The 12,329-nt window shown below is 54.2% G+C and overlaps 2 protein-coding genes across 3 annotated transcripts; one reads left to right on the top strand and one right to left on the bottom strand.

The window, feature by feature from the left end:
• The first annotated feature begins 8 nt into the window (after positions 1–8).
• On the top strand, positions 9–5,875 carry NELFE (negative elongation factor complex member E). 2 transcript variants are annotated; one of them, XR_002136155.3, is made up of 12 exons: positions 9–139; positions 577–659; positions 2,021–2,090; positions 2,191–2,336; positions 2,840–2,914; positions 3,022–3,059; positions 3,250–3,551; positions 3,665–3,809; positions 3,971–4,025; positions 4,278–4,380; positions 5,475–5,626; positions 5,705–5,875. XR_002136155.3 is itself a non-coding variant. In XM_019715526.3 (11 exons), exons 2-11 carry the CDS (start codon positions 585–587, stop codon positions 5,800–5,802), a joined length of 1,107 nt encoding a protein of 368 aa, XP_019571085.1. In that variant the 5' UTR covers positions 9–139; positions 577–584; the 3' UTR covers positions 5,803–5,875. The 2 variants fall into 2 exon arrangements, 1 of the variants encoding a protein (XP_019571085.1); XM_019715526.3 differs by lacking the exon at positions 5,475–5,626.
• A 140-nt stretch (positions 5,876–6,015) lies between these two features.
• On the bottom strand, positions 6,016–12,253 carry CFB (complement factor B). Its single transcript, XM_019715521.3, has 18 exons — positions 11,840–12,253; positions 11,536–11,751; positions 10,943–11,128; positions 10,614–10,787; positions 10,279–10,380; positions 10,038–10,174; positions 9,610–9,748; positions 9,172–9,303; positions 8,749–8,850; positions 8,517–8,654; positions 7,931–8,028; positions 7,681–7,798; positions 7,342–7,492; positions 7,175–7,251; positions 6,865–6,977; positions 6,629–6,761; positions 6,499–6,548; positions 6,016–6,225 (listed from the first exon to the last, which is right to left on the bottom strand). The coding sequence occupies exons 1-18, from the start codon at positions 11,901–11,903 to the stop codon at positions 6,070–6,072; spliced, it is 2,286 nt and encodes a 761-aa protein (XP_019571080.2). The 5' UTR covers positions 11,904–12,253; the 3' UTR covers positions 6,016–6,069.
• Between the last annotated feature and the right edge of the window lie 76 nt (positions 12,254–12,329).

Consider the following 12,329-nt stretch of genomic DNA (forward strand, 5'->3'; position numbering starts at 1 on the left):
TCGGGCGGAAGTGACTGCACCTCGGGCCGCCTTGGTTACCGCGTTCTCCGCCCCTCGATACGTCATCGCTGTGAGCCGGCGATCCGCTGCCCGCGCGGGCGCTGCCCGAGAGCGCGGGTCCCGGTTGCCGCCCCCTCAGGTAAGGCTTTCTCCTTGTCACCCTTCGCCCCTTTCTTCCGAGCTCTTGCTCTCTTTTTCCCCGTTTCGTTGCTCTGAGAGCGCTGCGCGGGTTCCAGTGCCTCCTCTGCGGTTCTGAACCCCCGGTTGCCCTACGAACAACTCCAGTGGGGATGGGGGGGGTCTTGTGCCATCGTCTTGGCGACAGAAGGGGTATTTCTCCTCGGGCCACGGGGGGCCCCAAGGCGCTGGTGTCTGTGATTCCTAGAGAGTGTCCTCTCTGGGTTGCTGGTTGACCCCGACGAGGGGGCTTGGACGGCATCCTGGCTTAAGCAGGGGGTAGGGAGAGCCAACACACAGGAGTAGGCAGGCCTGAAGGGGGGTCGGGGGAGTGGACGGCGTGTGAACCCCGGGCGGTGACAGTGGAGAAAGATGCCTTGGGCCCTGCCCCTGAACCAGGAGCCACCATGTTGGTGATACCCCCCGGACTGAGCGAGGAGGAGGAGGCTCTGCAGAAGAAATTCAACAAACTGAAGAAAAAGGTGAGGGAGTGTGTGTGGGCAGCGCCCAACCTTTCACAGACTCTACCCTCTGAGACCACCTGGGGTGAGTGTGAGGGGATGGAGGGTTCTTCTGGCTCACACCGGGACACTGGCACCTCTCAGTGTAGCTTCAGAGGGGGGCTTTTCCCAAGTCTGTGTACCTTCTTTCGTCTCTATTCCCTCTGCCATGGAGTTGCCTTCCTTTCCTATGGCTTCTAGTACCACCTAAAAGCTGGTGATTCCACGTTTGGTGTTTTTCCAGTTCCATCTGGTGTCTTACTGATAACCTTCAGATATCCAAAATTAAAGCTATTATCTTCCTGTTTATACTAATCTAGTTCCTTCTCTTGCTCTTCCAAATAAGGAGTGATCACATTCAGTTCTCCCAGGTGTTTAGAATCAAAATCTCATCTCTGACTTCGCTGTTTGTATAGCCAAACATTTGCCAAGTCTTCTGAATTCTTCCTTGGAAGTAACTTCTATTTATTTTTTCCTGTATTATGTATTCCATAGATCAGGTCTTTGCTGACACTCATCTAGACCGTTGTAATGGTCTCTCAACAAGTTTTTAGTGTTTGTTTATTTTTAACAGATATCTTCACTCCTGTTAAAACAATCCATTAAAAACATAAGACTTTGCCCCTCTTTTTCTCAAAACCCTTAAGTGGTTTCACATTGTCTGTAGAACAAAACCGTAAGTTGGCAACCCTTTTTAGTAAAATAGAACTATTCGCTAGTCCCAAAATATGCGTCCCCAAAGCTTCTTATCTCTGTATTTTTGCCATTGTTTTCTTTGTCTAAAATGCCTTTTTTCCTCAGTTTCTATTATGCAGATGCTATCTAGGGTCCAGTTTAATAACCATTTGGCATCAGAAAATCTTACTCTCAGCTGCAAGCAGTCTGCACCTCTTATAATCATTCTTGATAATTCAATCTAGCCACTTTGTTTCTCAGATTGTAAACTTGGGAAGGAAGTGTGTCTCCTCCCCATACAAAGTAATGAATGGCAAGTTCTTATTAAACATACAGGGCATGGATGGATGAACTGCAAAAAGCATGTAGGCGTTTATTTACTTGCAGCTTATAACCTGGGGCTCTGGTCCATCATTAAATTTCTTGTTTTCTACTTCAAAAATGTGATACTCTGGATACCATGGTTCGGATAGCTTAAGTATCAGTGGCGCTGTGCGTGAACCGGGCCCATGTGTAAGAGGCAGGGCTGCCTCAGTGAACTACTCCAGGGGCACCATTTGCACTGTTTTCTCTGAGAAAGGTGTCCCCTGCAGTGACGCACCCAGGGGCCTTAGGAGAGGTCCCGGTCAGAGACTGGCCCTCACCAACTCCTCTCTTCTCATTCCCAGAAAAAGGCATTGCTGGCTCTGAAGAAGCAAAGCAGCAGCAGCACAGCCAGCCAGGGCGGTGTCAAACGCTGTGAGTGACAGGGGCAGCGGGGATAGGCTGCGAGTAGGGAGCATGGGGCTGACCTCTCGCAGCCTGGCTGACATCATGCCTCTTTCCCTCACCACTGCAGCACTGTCAGAACAGCCTGTGGTGGACACAGCCACGGCAACAGAGCAGGCAAAGCAGCTGGTGAAGTCAGGAGCCATCAGTGCCATCAAGGCCGAGACCAAGAACTCGGGCTTCAAACGCTCTCGAACCCTAGAGGGGAAGTTAAAGGTAAGCACAAGCGGAAAGGTAGTTCAGGGGACCCCTGACTTCAGAAGGCATCCCTCCAAGTGGAATGGAGGTGGTTTAGGGAAAAAGTGATACCTGTCAATCAGGGGCAAAATGCTCTACCATTCTGAGCTTCAGGTTGCTTATCTGAAAAATGAAGAAAATGGGTGACTCCCAAATTCTCCGTTTTACACATTCTACGGCTCTAATGTGCGTGTGCGAGCTCTTAGATTGTGTTCTAAGGAGCTGAACAGGCTGAAATGTCATCAGGTTCAAGAAGTGTTTTGGTAAACTAGATACTTGAAGGATTTATTAGGGTCACTTATTCAAAAATTCCACATAGTCAAATAAGAGAAGTACAAAGGAATTAAAAAACAAAAAACAACAAAAAAGAAACGATTGAGCAGAGGAAGCTGAGGAGAGGGTGAGGGAAAAGGAGCGCCCTCTGACCCGTGGTCAGGCAGTCTCCTGCCCCACACTGAGATAGGTCTCCACCACCTTCCCAGGACCCTGCGAAGGGGCCAGTCCCCACTTTCCAGCCGTTCCAGAGAAGCATATCTGCTGATGATGAGCTGCAAGAGGTAACGGCCCAGTTCTCTGTCCCTGAGGGCCTGGGATTGAGGAAGATGAGCAACCTACATGCCAGCAACCAGGAATCATCTTAACTGAAACTTGGTCTCTTTTTCAGTCGTCCAGACGTCCTCAAAGGAAATCTCTGTATGAGAGGTTAGCAGGTTGGAGATAGGACTGGGTCCCACTAGGTGGTTGGTGTGGGGGGTGATTGCCTGGATCCTGGGGCAGTCAGGGCTGGAGTGGCAGGAGCTGGGGCTGCAGAGGGACGGGGTGGTCAGTCTCCTCAGGGTCTGGGAAGACTAGTAAAGGCCCCCTTTGATCCGCGCTGCCTGCCTCCCCCTAGCTTTGTGTCTTCCAGTGATCGGCTTCGGGAACTCGGGCCAGATGGGAATGAAGCAGAGGGCCAAGGGGCTGCTGATGGCCCCCCTCGAAGCTTTGACTGGGGCTATGAAGAACGTGGTGACACCCGCTCCTCAGTCTCCCCTCCCCGAAGCCGCAGCCGGGACCGCAGTCATGAGCGGAACCGGGACAGAGACCGAGATCGGGAACGGGATCGAGACAGAGATCGGGATCGAGACAGAGATCGGGAACGGGACAGAGATCAAGACCGGGACCGGGAGCGAGACCGGGAGGGCCCTTTCCGCAGTGAGTGAGATTGGCTGGTGTGGAGAGTGACCGCAGATAGGATTTAGATGGCTCCTACGAACGTGAACTCTTAGAGTGGAGGGTGAGACAGACTACATCTTGTGATCCCGTAGGGTCAGACTCGTTCCCTGAACGCCGGGCCCCTCGGAAGGGGAACACTCTCTATGTGTATGGAGAAGACATGACGCCCACCCTCCTCCGTGGGGCCTTCTCTCCCTTTGGAAATATCATTGACCTCTCCATGGACCCACCCAGAAAGTAAGGATGACACTGGGGCAAGGTGATAAGTCCTGGGAAGACATCGGGTGTGAGACCTGGGGGAGGAAGCCAAATGTCTCCAACCTCCTATAAGCACTGGGTTTGGTTAGGTCCGGAAGCGCTCAGAAGCCCTCTACTGACCCTCTTTTCTCTCATCCCAGCTGTGCCTTCGTCACCTATGAGAAGATGGAGTCAGCAGATCAGGCCGTTGCTGAGGTTGGGACTTCCCGTATCTCTTCTTCCAATCCCTCCTGCCATCCTCATGTTTTCTCTTTAAAATACTGGGAGCTGGGAGGAAATCATTTCCTCTTGACAGAGAAAGTCTCTCCCTATTCACACAGGAAACCTTACATTCTCAGATCCCTGTTCAGTCTACTCCTGGGATGGCAGCTCATGGAAATCCTCCTTCGGTTTGTCTGTAATATTCCCCCCCACCCACCCTCTGCACCCTCCCCTCTTCTGCCTCAGCTCAACGGGACCCAGGTGGAGTCCGTGCAGCTGAAAGTCAGCATTGCCCGCAAGCAGCCCATGCTGGACGCCGCCACCGGCAAGTCTGTCTGGGGCTCCCTTGGTAAGCCCAGGGCTCTCCCTCCCTCGTCCTGTCCTCGACCACTCACCCCTTGTCTTTATCCCCCTGCCTGTCCCCGGGTTCCCTACAAATGTTACAGGTCTAGATTTATGTGGAGGCTGTGGGAACAGGAAGGAGAACGGTCAGGCTATCTGTCAGTGGGAAGTAGGAGGCAAAGGAGAGAAAAGGATTGAAAAGAACTTCCAGTAACTGGAACAGGGAAGGAAGTGGAAGCATATCAGGTTTGTGAGGAAAATGTGCACCTCATGTGACCTTGTTCATTTGGGGAGGAAGTGCAGCTGGTTTTATAAAAGCAGCATTTGGAAAGGGATCTGGAACCCAGGTGTGACGTGAGCCATGAAGACACAGGTCAGTCATCTGGGTCCCAGGGCGGCTGCAAACTGGTGGTGTCGTCAAGGGAGGCTGAATTGAGAAAAAACAGCCCAGGACTGGGCTTGGGGAGTATTCAGGGACTACGATGGGAAGCAAGGCTGCGTTCCTCGTGCCCCAGATGTCAGCCCTCCTGACATGTTGGGGAGCAAAGGAGACAGCAGGAGGGGTCAGAGGGGCAGCACCGGCGGTCTGCGCCCCTGAAGCTAAAGGCCACCAGCTTTCAAAAGCAGGGTGTGATAGGCAGTGTCGGGGTACAGGATCCTAGAGAGGGAGCTGGAGTGACGGGATTCACTACAGCCCCAGACTGGCAGGGATGGAATCCTTGGCGATGGGGTGAAGAGAGACAACGGTATGAGGAGAAGAAGGGAAGGGAAAGGAAAGCCTGAGGCTCCAGGGGGAGTCTCAGTGCCAGGGGCTCCCGGCATGAGTTCTCCTTATAGGGCAGGCAGCGTTTCTCAGTGTGAATATCCATTTTACTTGAACTACATTTTCCTGGCAAAGGAGTGGGCAGAGCAAGGAGTTCAGAGCAAGAGTGGCCTTCCAGATAAAAGGCAGGCATCAGAAAAGATCAGTTCGTCAACAAAGGGCTACAGAGATCTAATTTTACATTTTTCGTGTACTAACTAAAAGTAGCAAGTTAGCACCATTCACATGTCTGGGCAATAACATTTGGGGTTTTTCTAAGAACAAAACATTCATTGCAGTATCCGCATGTGCCAAGGTAACAGCAGACCGCTCCTTGCTGCAGTGATGGAGTGGCAGCCACTGGCCTGAGGGGGCTAAATGGAGACAGGCCACCCTGGCCACCAGGGGGCAGCATGGAAACAGCTTCCAAGAGCCAGCGGCTGGGAGTGAGGTAGTTAGACTGCAGGCCTGGGGTCTTCTTACCAGCGCTCTCCTGCAGGCCCTGACTAACCCTCTCCTCCCTCCGTAGCTGTCCAGAACAGCCCTAAGGGTTGCCACCGGGACAAGAGGACCCAGATTGTCTACAGTGACGACGTCTACAAGGAAAACCTTGTGGATGGCTTCTAGGAAGTAGAGCTGGATTCTGTGTGCCTCATCTGCCCCAACGCTGGTCTCAGTAAAACACTGAGGTGGAAGCTCACACATCTCCCTCAGCCTCTGGTTTTTCAGCACTTGGGGTTGGGGTTGAGCCCTAAAAATGGCTGTTAGATTTGACCTCGTTTGTAACCACATGGCTAGTGCACATTCCCCGCCCTCACCCCAAAAGGATCTTAACACAGGTATTGTCGCAGCTCTTTTAATTTGACCTCATTCCCCTTTCCAGCAGCAAAGCCCTCACAGAAAATCAAGATTCTCCTCTTGGAGCTTGTCCTTGAGCCAGGGCAGCACTTGGAAGAGGTTGATGTGAAAGTCCCGGGCGTGAGCAGGCACATACTGCTGCCGCCGCTGGTCTCTGCAGACATCCACTACGCCCCAGCTGATCACGCCAACCTGGAGGGGCCGGGGGTGCCATGGGGCACTGTTAGAACTCCTTCCTCCAGGAAGCACAACTACCAATTGCATCTACACTGACCCAGAAGAATGAGACTAGGGACCCAGCTCGGTGCTGTCCTCCAGCACCCAGGCCAGACGCCGTTCCAGGACTAGTGCTGAGCTGAGGCAGGCTCCCCCTCCCCTCTCCAGCCACATGCATTGAGCTTTCTTGCGTTGGGGCGCAAGGTGACCGCTTGGCATCTCCCCACAGATAGGCAAGGGGAAACTCACTTGAATGAAGCGACTCCTCTTGTGGATAATTAGGGGGCCACCAGAATCACCTACATAGGGGAGGAGAAGCTGTAGGGAAAACGACTTGGGCCTCAGGAGCTTGCGGCACCACCAAGGAGCCTTCTCTCACCTCTGCAAGTGTTGGGGTCAGCATAGGGACTCACGCCTCCAGTGCAAAGGAACCTGGGGGTGACCACCTCAGAGATGTCCTTGACTTTCTCATAGCCTGGGGCCTTTTGAGCATCTCGCTCACATCCAGCTTTCTGTAGGTGAGGTGGGAAGCGTGAGAGAGGAAAGGGTGATGAACAAAGCTTGCTTAGGGGTGCCTGGGCTTCAAGGACCTCCTGAGGACCCCACGTTCCTCACCTTATCCCCGTTCTTGATGTAGACCTCCTTCCGAACCAGCATCTTCCTCCCATCCTTGAGCAGCTCAGACACAAACAGAGCTTTGATATCCTTTGCAGGGAGCAGCTCTTCCACTGGGCAAATGGACCGACCGGGTCATTCCAGCACTCCCTCCCCCGACCATCTGTCTCTCCATTGCCATTGGCACTCAGCACAAGTCCCTCAACCCCTTCCTGTGAGCTAGGACCTCTGCTGGGCGTCATCTCCTACAGTCCCTTGAGCCCCACTTGTCTCAGAATCTCACCCTAGTGCTCCTCCCTGAGTATCTTACTCTGCTTCTGGCAGGTGGTTGACCGAGGAAGCCTCAAAGCTTGATTTGTTCCCTCGGTGCAGGGAAGACAGATGGGCCTGTTCAGGAGAGATGGGCAAACTCTGGATCTGCCCCCGTCTGCCAGCCCCACATCTCCCAGCCTTTCCTCAGGGAGCCAGATGTCTCACCTGAGAGTCTCACTGTATGTCAGCTTCTTCTTGAGCTTGATCAGGGCCACATCGTAGTCATAAAATTCAGGAATTCCTTCTGCTTTTTTCCCATTGATGTTGTACTTGGGGTGAAATAGGACTTCTTCTATCTCCAAGTCCTGCTTCCCTCCTGAGGTGGGAGGAGAGTGGGTACCTCTCTGGGCGGCCTCCTGCCTCTGGTCCTGTCATCCCTAACTGGTCCACCGTGCAAAGGAGGTGGCTATGTTGAGGATGGGTAGACTATGGGCTCTTGAGAAAGGGTGTGGTGCCTGGAAGGCGAGGCTGACGCTCAGAATTGATTCATGACATCATCCTTACCCACGCTGACCTTGATTGAGTGTTTCTGGTCGTCCACCGTGAAACAGTGTGCCGCTGTCAGCACAAAGTACTCAGACACCACAGCACCCATGCAGTTCTCATGGCCCTTCAAAGGGCGCTGGGAACAGAACGGCAGAGGGGGAAGCTCAGTTTCCAAACACCACAGTCGAAAACAGACTTGCCCTTTCCCACCCGCACTTCACCCTGACCTCGCCTCCCATGAGCCTCACCGCCGGGAAGCCATGCTTACCGTGACTGAGATCTTGGCCTGCCACGGCTGTTTGTGGTGATCAGTGGCCTTGCTGTGCTCCCACACCATGCCGCAGAGGCTCAGAGTCTGCGTCTCATCTGCAAGGGAGGGCAGTGCTGAGAGCTGGCACGCTTCCAATGGCACCTTTGGGGAGGGACACCTACATGTCTGGGATGCTAAAGCCCATGAGGAGGAAAGGAAAGACAGGGGTGTTTCTTTCCATATGTAAAGGGCAAGGAATCACTGCGGTACAGTGAAAAGTGTTTGAGACTAAGATCAGAGACCTGGCTGATCTCAGGCCCAACTCTTGCTAGCTTGCTGGCCCTTGACCTCTCAGCATCAGTTTCCACTACTATAAAACAAGGGACTTAAAAAGATTTCCAACGTCATTTGGAGCTCTGTGATTTTAAGATCAGGAAGTGGACAGTGCCAGGAAACGAGAATAACGACTCTAAGGTAGAGAGGAGGAATGACAAGGGCCCACCAGACTGCCAGGGCTTCAGGAGAAGAGGATGAGTGATCTTGGGGGCCCTGGGGAGAGAGCTGAGTTTCCTGATCATCTTATACCTTTCTGGTATTTTCCTACCAAGCATTTGGAAGAACACATCCTCCAGGTTTTCCATGTTCTTGACTTTGAACACATGTTGCTCTTTATCCTTCTTGGAAGCCAAAGCATTGATGTTCTCTTGGTTCACCCAAGGCCCAACCCCAAACACGTAGACGTCTGGGGGAGAAAACGGAATGGGGAAGGTCCAGGCCCGGGACTGAGGGGGCAGGAGCTGAGAAAGCAGGGCAGTGTCCTGGGCAATAAAACTCACCGAGATAATCCTCCCTGGGGTTTTTGCGATCCCTACCAATGTCCAGCAAGGACCGGATGTCCTGAATGACAGGGACTGGGTCCCCGCCCATGTTGTGCAAGCCTGTAGAAGAGAGAGGAACAGTGAGAGGAGGAGGCCAGGAAGGAAAGAATGAAGAGGGTCAAGGAAGATAAACTGGCTGGAAGCAGTGACACACATGGCTGGGTATACAGGTTGGGGAGAGGATGGAAGTAACAGATCACGGAGGGCTTTGAGGAAAAGGATCCCTCTTTGTAAAGGGTCCAGAATGTGATCAACATGGGGGGCCTGAGCACGGTTGCTGCTCAGGGACCCAACCATGAGTCCAGTGTTACATGTGGACTTAAAGGCCACACACTGGTGTGAGAGGGTGGGGAGCCCGGCAGGAGAAAGGGCCCTTCTGACCATCAGTCACGAGAATGATGACGTGGCGGGTGCGGTTCCAGCCCTCAGGGCGGGTGTCCCCTTCCCAGCTCATCATGCTGTACACTGCCTGGAGGGCCCTCTTGGTGTTAGTACCCGTCTTCAACTTGTGGTCTGTGGGAAGGGAAGACATCATCACCTCATCTAGTCCTCCAAGCCACCCTTGAACCCCAGAGGCCTACCAGCAACTGAGATCCCACCTCTTCCAACTTTTTCAGTTGTCACCCCAGTGACTTCCCTTTGACCACAAAGCAACCCTTAGCCCCTAACAGGTTCCCACTAATCCCCGTTCCCCCAATGACTGCTGACCAGCCATGGACTACACAATGGTCCTCCCTGCACCCCCAGCTGGACTCACAACACCCCTGAACCCTGTGACCTCAAAAATGAACTTCCCACCATTCCCTTCTGACTTCTGACCTTCGTAGCTGATTTTATTGAGCTTCTCTGTGACCCAGACTGCGTCGCTGCTCTCTGCTTCAGACACTCTGATCAAAGTTTTGGCATCTGTGGCATACGTCACTAGACCATATTTTGGCTTCACCCCATAACTTGCCACCTGAGAACAGCAAAGGGTCATGACACTGCAAGTAGAATACTTGAGAAAATTCAGCATCTTTTCTGAGATAGGGAAGGTCAGTAAGAGACTCAAGCGCTGACTGGTTACCTGAGGTTCACAGGGGCAGGAAAGGTCAAGAAATGGCTTCAAGGAAAGGGGAAGGATAGAATAGGACCTAGGGATTTTCTGGAACCCTGTGGCTCAGAGGGGCTAGGAACACTGGAAGCTAGTCCTGGCAGGGCAGTGAGGCACATTCAGGCTCCCCACATTCAGGGAGAGGGGACCCCACCTTCTCAATGAAGTGTGTGAGACAATTCTTGGCCCCTGTGAAGTTGCGTGCCCCAATGCTGTCTGATCCATCCAGCACCAGGTAGATGTTCATGGAGCCTGAGGGGTCCAGGACAATCTTCCTCTTCTGTTGTTCCCCTAGGTGCCACCAGAGACGTTCAAGCTCCAGCACGCGGGCTTCTCCTGGCCCTTCTCCATCCTCCCCTCGGTTCCTTGCCCCGCCTCCCACTCTGCCTTCAGACCTGGGGTGTGGCCGTCCTCAGCATTGACTCCTTCTATGGTCTCCGTCAGAGAAGACAGGAAGGCTTCGGCCACCTCTCCAGGGGTATCGTACATAAAGGAGTCTGGGAGAGGTCAGAAATCAGGTCAAATGTCTGGGAGGGTCAGGGACACAGTGACCAGAGAGAGGGGATGGTGGGTTTCCAGGGTGGGAAGGGCTCAGAAGTGAGGATGTTCTACAGGGAGGTTTAGAAGTGGAAATAGCTGGGCTGGGAGAGAGGGAGCAGACAGTGTGCCGCTGTGGGAACTTGAGGTTGGGAGAGCAGTATCTGACCTGAGGGCATGGGTCAAGGGTCACCTTGGCAAGAAGGCTCTGTCCCACTCCAAGAGCCACCTTCCAGGCATGTTCGCCGTTGGGAGCCACGCAGGGTGAGCCCCCGGTTGCAGTAGTAGGTGACACTGTCTTCAAGGCGGTACTGGCTGCCCACCTTCCTTGTGCCGATGGGGATGCCTGGGTTGGGGCAGTACGCCGCTGCAGAGGCATGAGACACAGAGGTGAGGGCCAAAGCTGGAGGCCCCGAGGGCCAGGCGGAGGGAGCACAGCAGTTACGGCGCTTCCTCAGGCTGCAGCTCCGTCAGGGAGCGGCTACCTGGGGGTGGGGGGGTGGCGGTGGCAATGCGTCTCACCTCCATTGTCACAGATGGCTGTTTGCCCATCCCACCGACCGTTTGCTTGGCAGGTGCGATTGGCAGAGCCCCGGAGAGTGTAACCATCATAGCAGTGGAAAAAAAGCTGGTCACTCACATTGTAGTAGGGGGATCGGGGCCAGTAGTCCCCGTTCTCAAAGTCCTGTGGTCTTGGGCAACGAATTGCTTTGAGGAGAGGAACAAGCAGAAGTTACTGAGAGGGGAAAGGTGCCCTTTAGGGTATCCCTCCTGGTCTCGGGGTCCCTGTCACTGAGAAATGGCACCTTCTCGGTCCCACAGGGGCAGAGTCCGCCTTCAGCCCCTGGAGGGTCCCTCAACCCGTGGGGAGTCCCGCTGCTCCTCCCTCCCCACTCCCGAGTGTTCTTTTAACTGCCAGGGCTGCCCAGTGCTGGGTAAATGCTTAGTAAAGTTAGCTGCCTTCCTCCTTCCTCCTTCCTCCTCCCTCCTTCCCACCTCCAGCCCCCGACAGCCTGCCTGGTCTCAATACACTCTAATCTCATCCTATGCTGGACCTTGCCCACCACCTGCTCCTGCCCTCTGCTGGCCCACGCCCACCCTCACTACCCTCCAACCTCTGCATTCTGCCTTCTTGACAATCTTTTGGTCCTGGGTCTGCAGGGCGCTCCAGGACCCTGTGGACCGGCAGGTGCGAATCTGCACAGGGTATGGGTAGAAGCCAGACGGACAGACGTACTCCAGTGCCTGGCCCTCCTTGAGAAGCTGGAAGGAGCCACCTTTGATTTCTACTCCCTCCAGAGAGCAGGGGCTTTGGGACGTCATGCTCACACCTAAAGAAACAGGTTGATGAAGCCTGGCCTGACAAGGCCAGGGAGGGGTGCTGGGGCAGCAGGAGGGGAAGCGGTGGCCCTGGCTTACCTCCAGTCAAGAGACCCAGGACCAAGGACACCAGGGAGAGTCGGGGGCTGAGGCTGCTCCCCATGATGGTGGAAGGCAGGAGAGAGGCTTGGCTGGAGGCAGGTGGCCTCCCCAGCTTGCACTGCGTGTCTGCTTGGTTCAGTGTCCAAGCTGAAACTCTAGACCTAGGCCTGGCCACAGTCCTTTCCCCTGCCCCTCACAACTGCCAGCGATTTATGCACTCTGTGTGCTGGCACCTGTGCTTCAGCCTGCCCGCCCTACCCACATCACTTTCCGGAATGTCCAAGAGGGAGGGCCCCACTGAGCTGCCAGTCGAGGAACTGGAAACTGCACAAGCTCCACCCTTTGCCATGCAAGGTCCAGGACTCTCCCTTTCAACACCTCCTCTCTGCCACAGCTCCTCCCCAGCAAGCCCAGACTGCCCCCTTAGGGACCAGAAATAAGGCCCCAGCTCCCCCCACCCCCGTTGACTGTTACGGAGCAGAGTCCA

This window comes from Rhinolophus sinicus, chromosome 2 (genome assembly GCF_057876585.1).
Source record: "Rhinolophus sinicus isolate RSI-liver-muscle chromosome 2, RSI-T2T, whole genome shotgun sequence".
In the NCBI taxonomy this organism is placed as follows: Eukaryota; Metazoa; Chordata; class Mammalia; order Chiroptera; family Rhinolophidae; genus Rhinolophus; species Rhinolophus sinicus.

What these genes read in the sequence shown, in the direction of transcription:
- NELFE (XM_019715526.3), top strand. Translation starts at nt 585, where the DNA reads ATGTTGGTGATACCCCCCGGACTGAGCGAGGAGGAGGAGGCTCTGCAG. An exon ending in CCAGGGCGGTGTCAAACGCT is followed by an intron (nt 2,091 to 2,190) that starts GTGAGTGACAGG and finishes TCACCACTGCAG; the next exon opens with CACTGTCAGAACAGCCTGTG. An exon ending in CCCTAGAGGGGAAGTTAAAG is followed by an intron (nt 2,337 to 2,839) that starts GTAAGCACAAGC and finishes CCACCTTCCCAG; the next exon opens with GACCCTGCGAAGGGGCCAGT.
- CFB (XM_019715521.3), bottom strand. Translation starts at nt 11,903, where the DNA reads ATGGGGAGCAGCCTCAGCCCCCGACTCTCCCTGGTGTCCTTGGTCCTG. An exon ending in AGCCATCTGTGACAATGGAG is followed by an intron (nt 10,788 to 10,942) that starts GTGAGACGCATT and finishes ATGCCTCTGCAG; the next exon opens with CGGCGTACTGCCCCAACCCA. An exon ending in TGAGGACGGCCACACCCCAG is followed by an intron (nt 10,175 to 10,278) that starts GTCTGAAGGCAG and finishes GGTGGCACCTAG; the next exon opens with GGGAACAACAGAAGAGGAAG.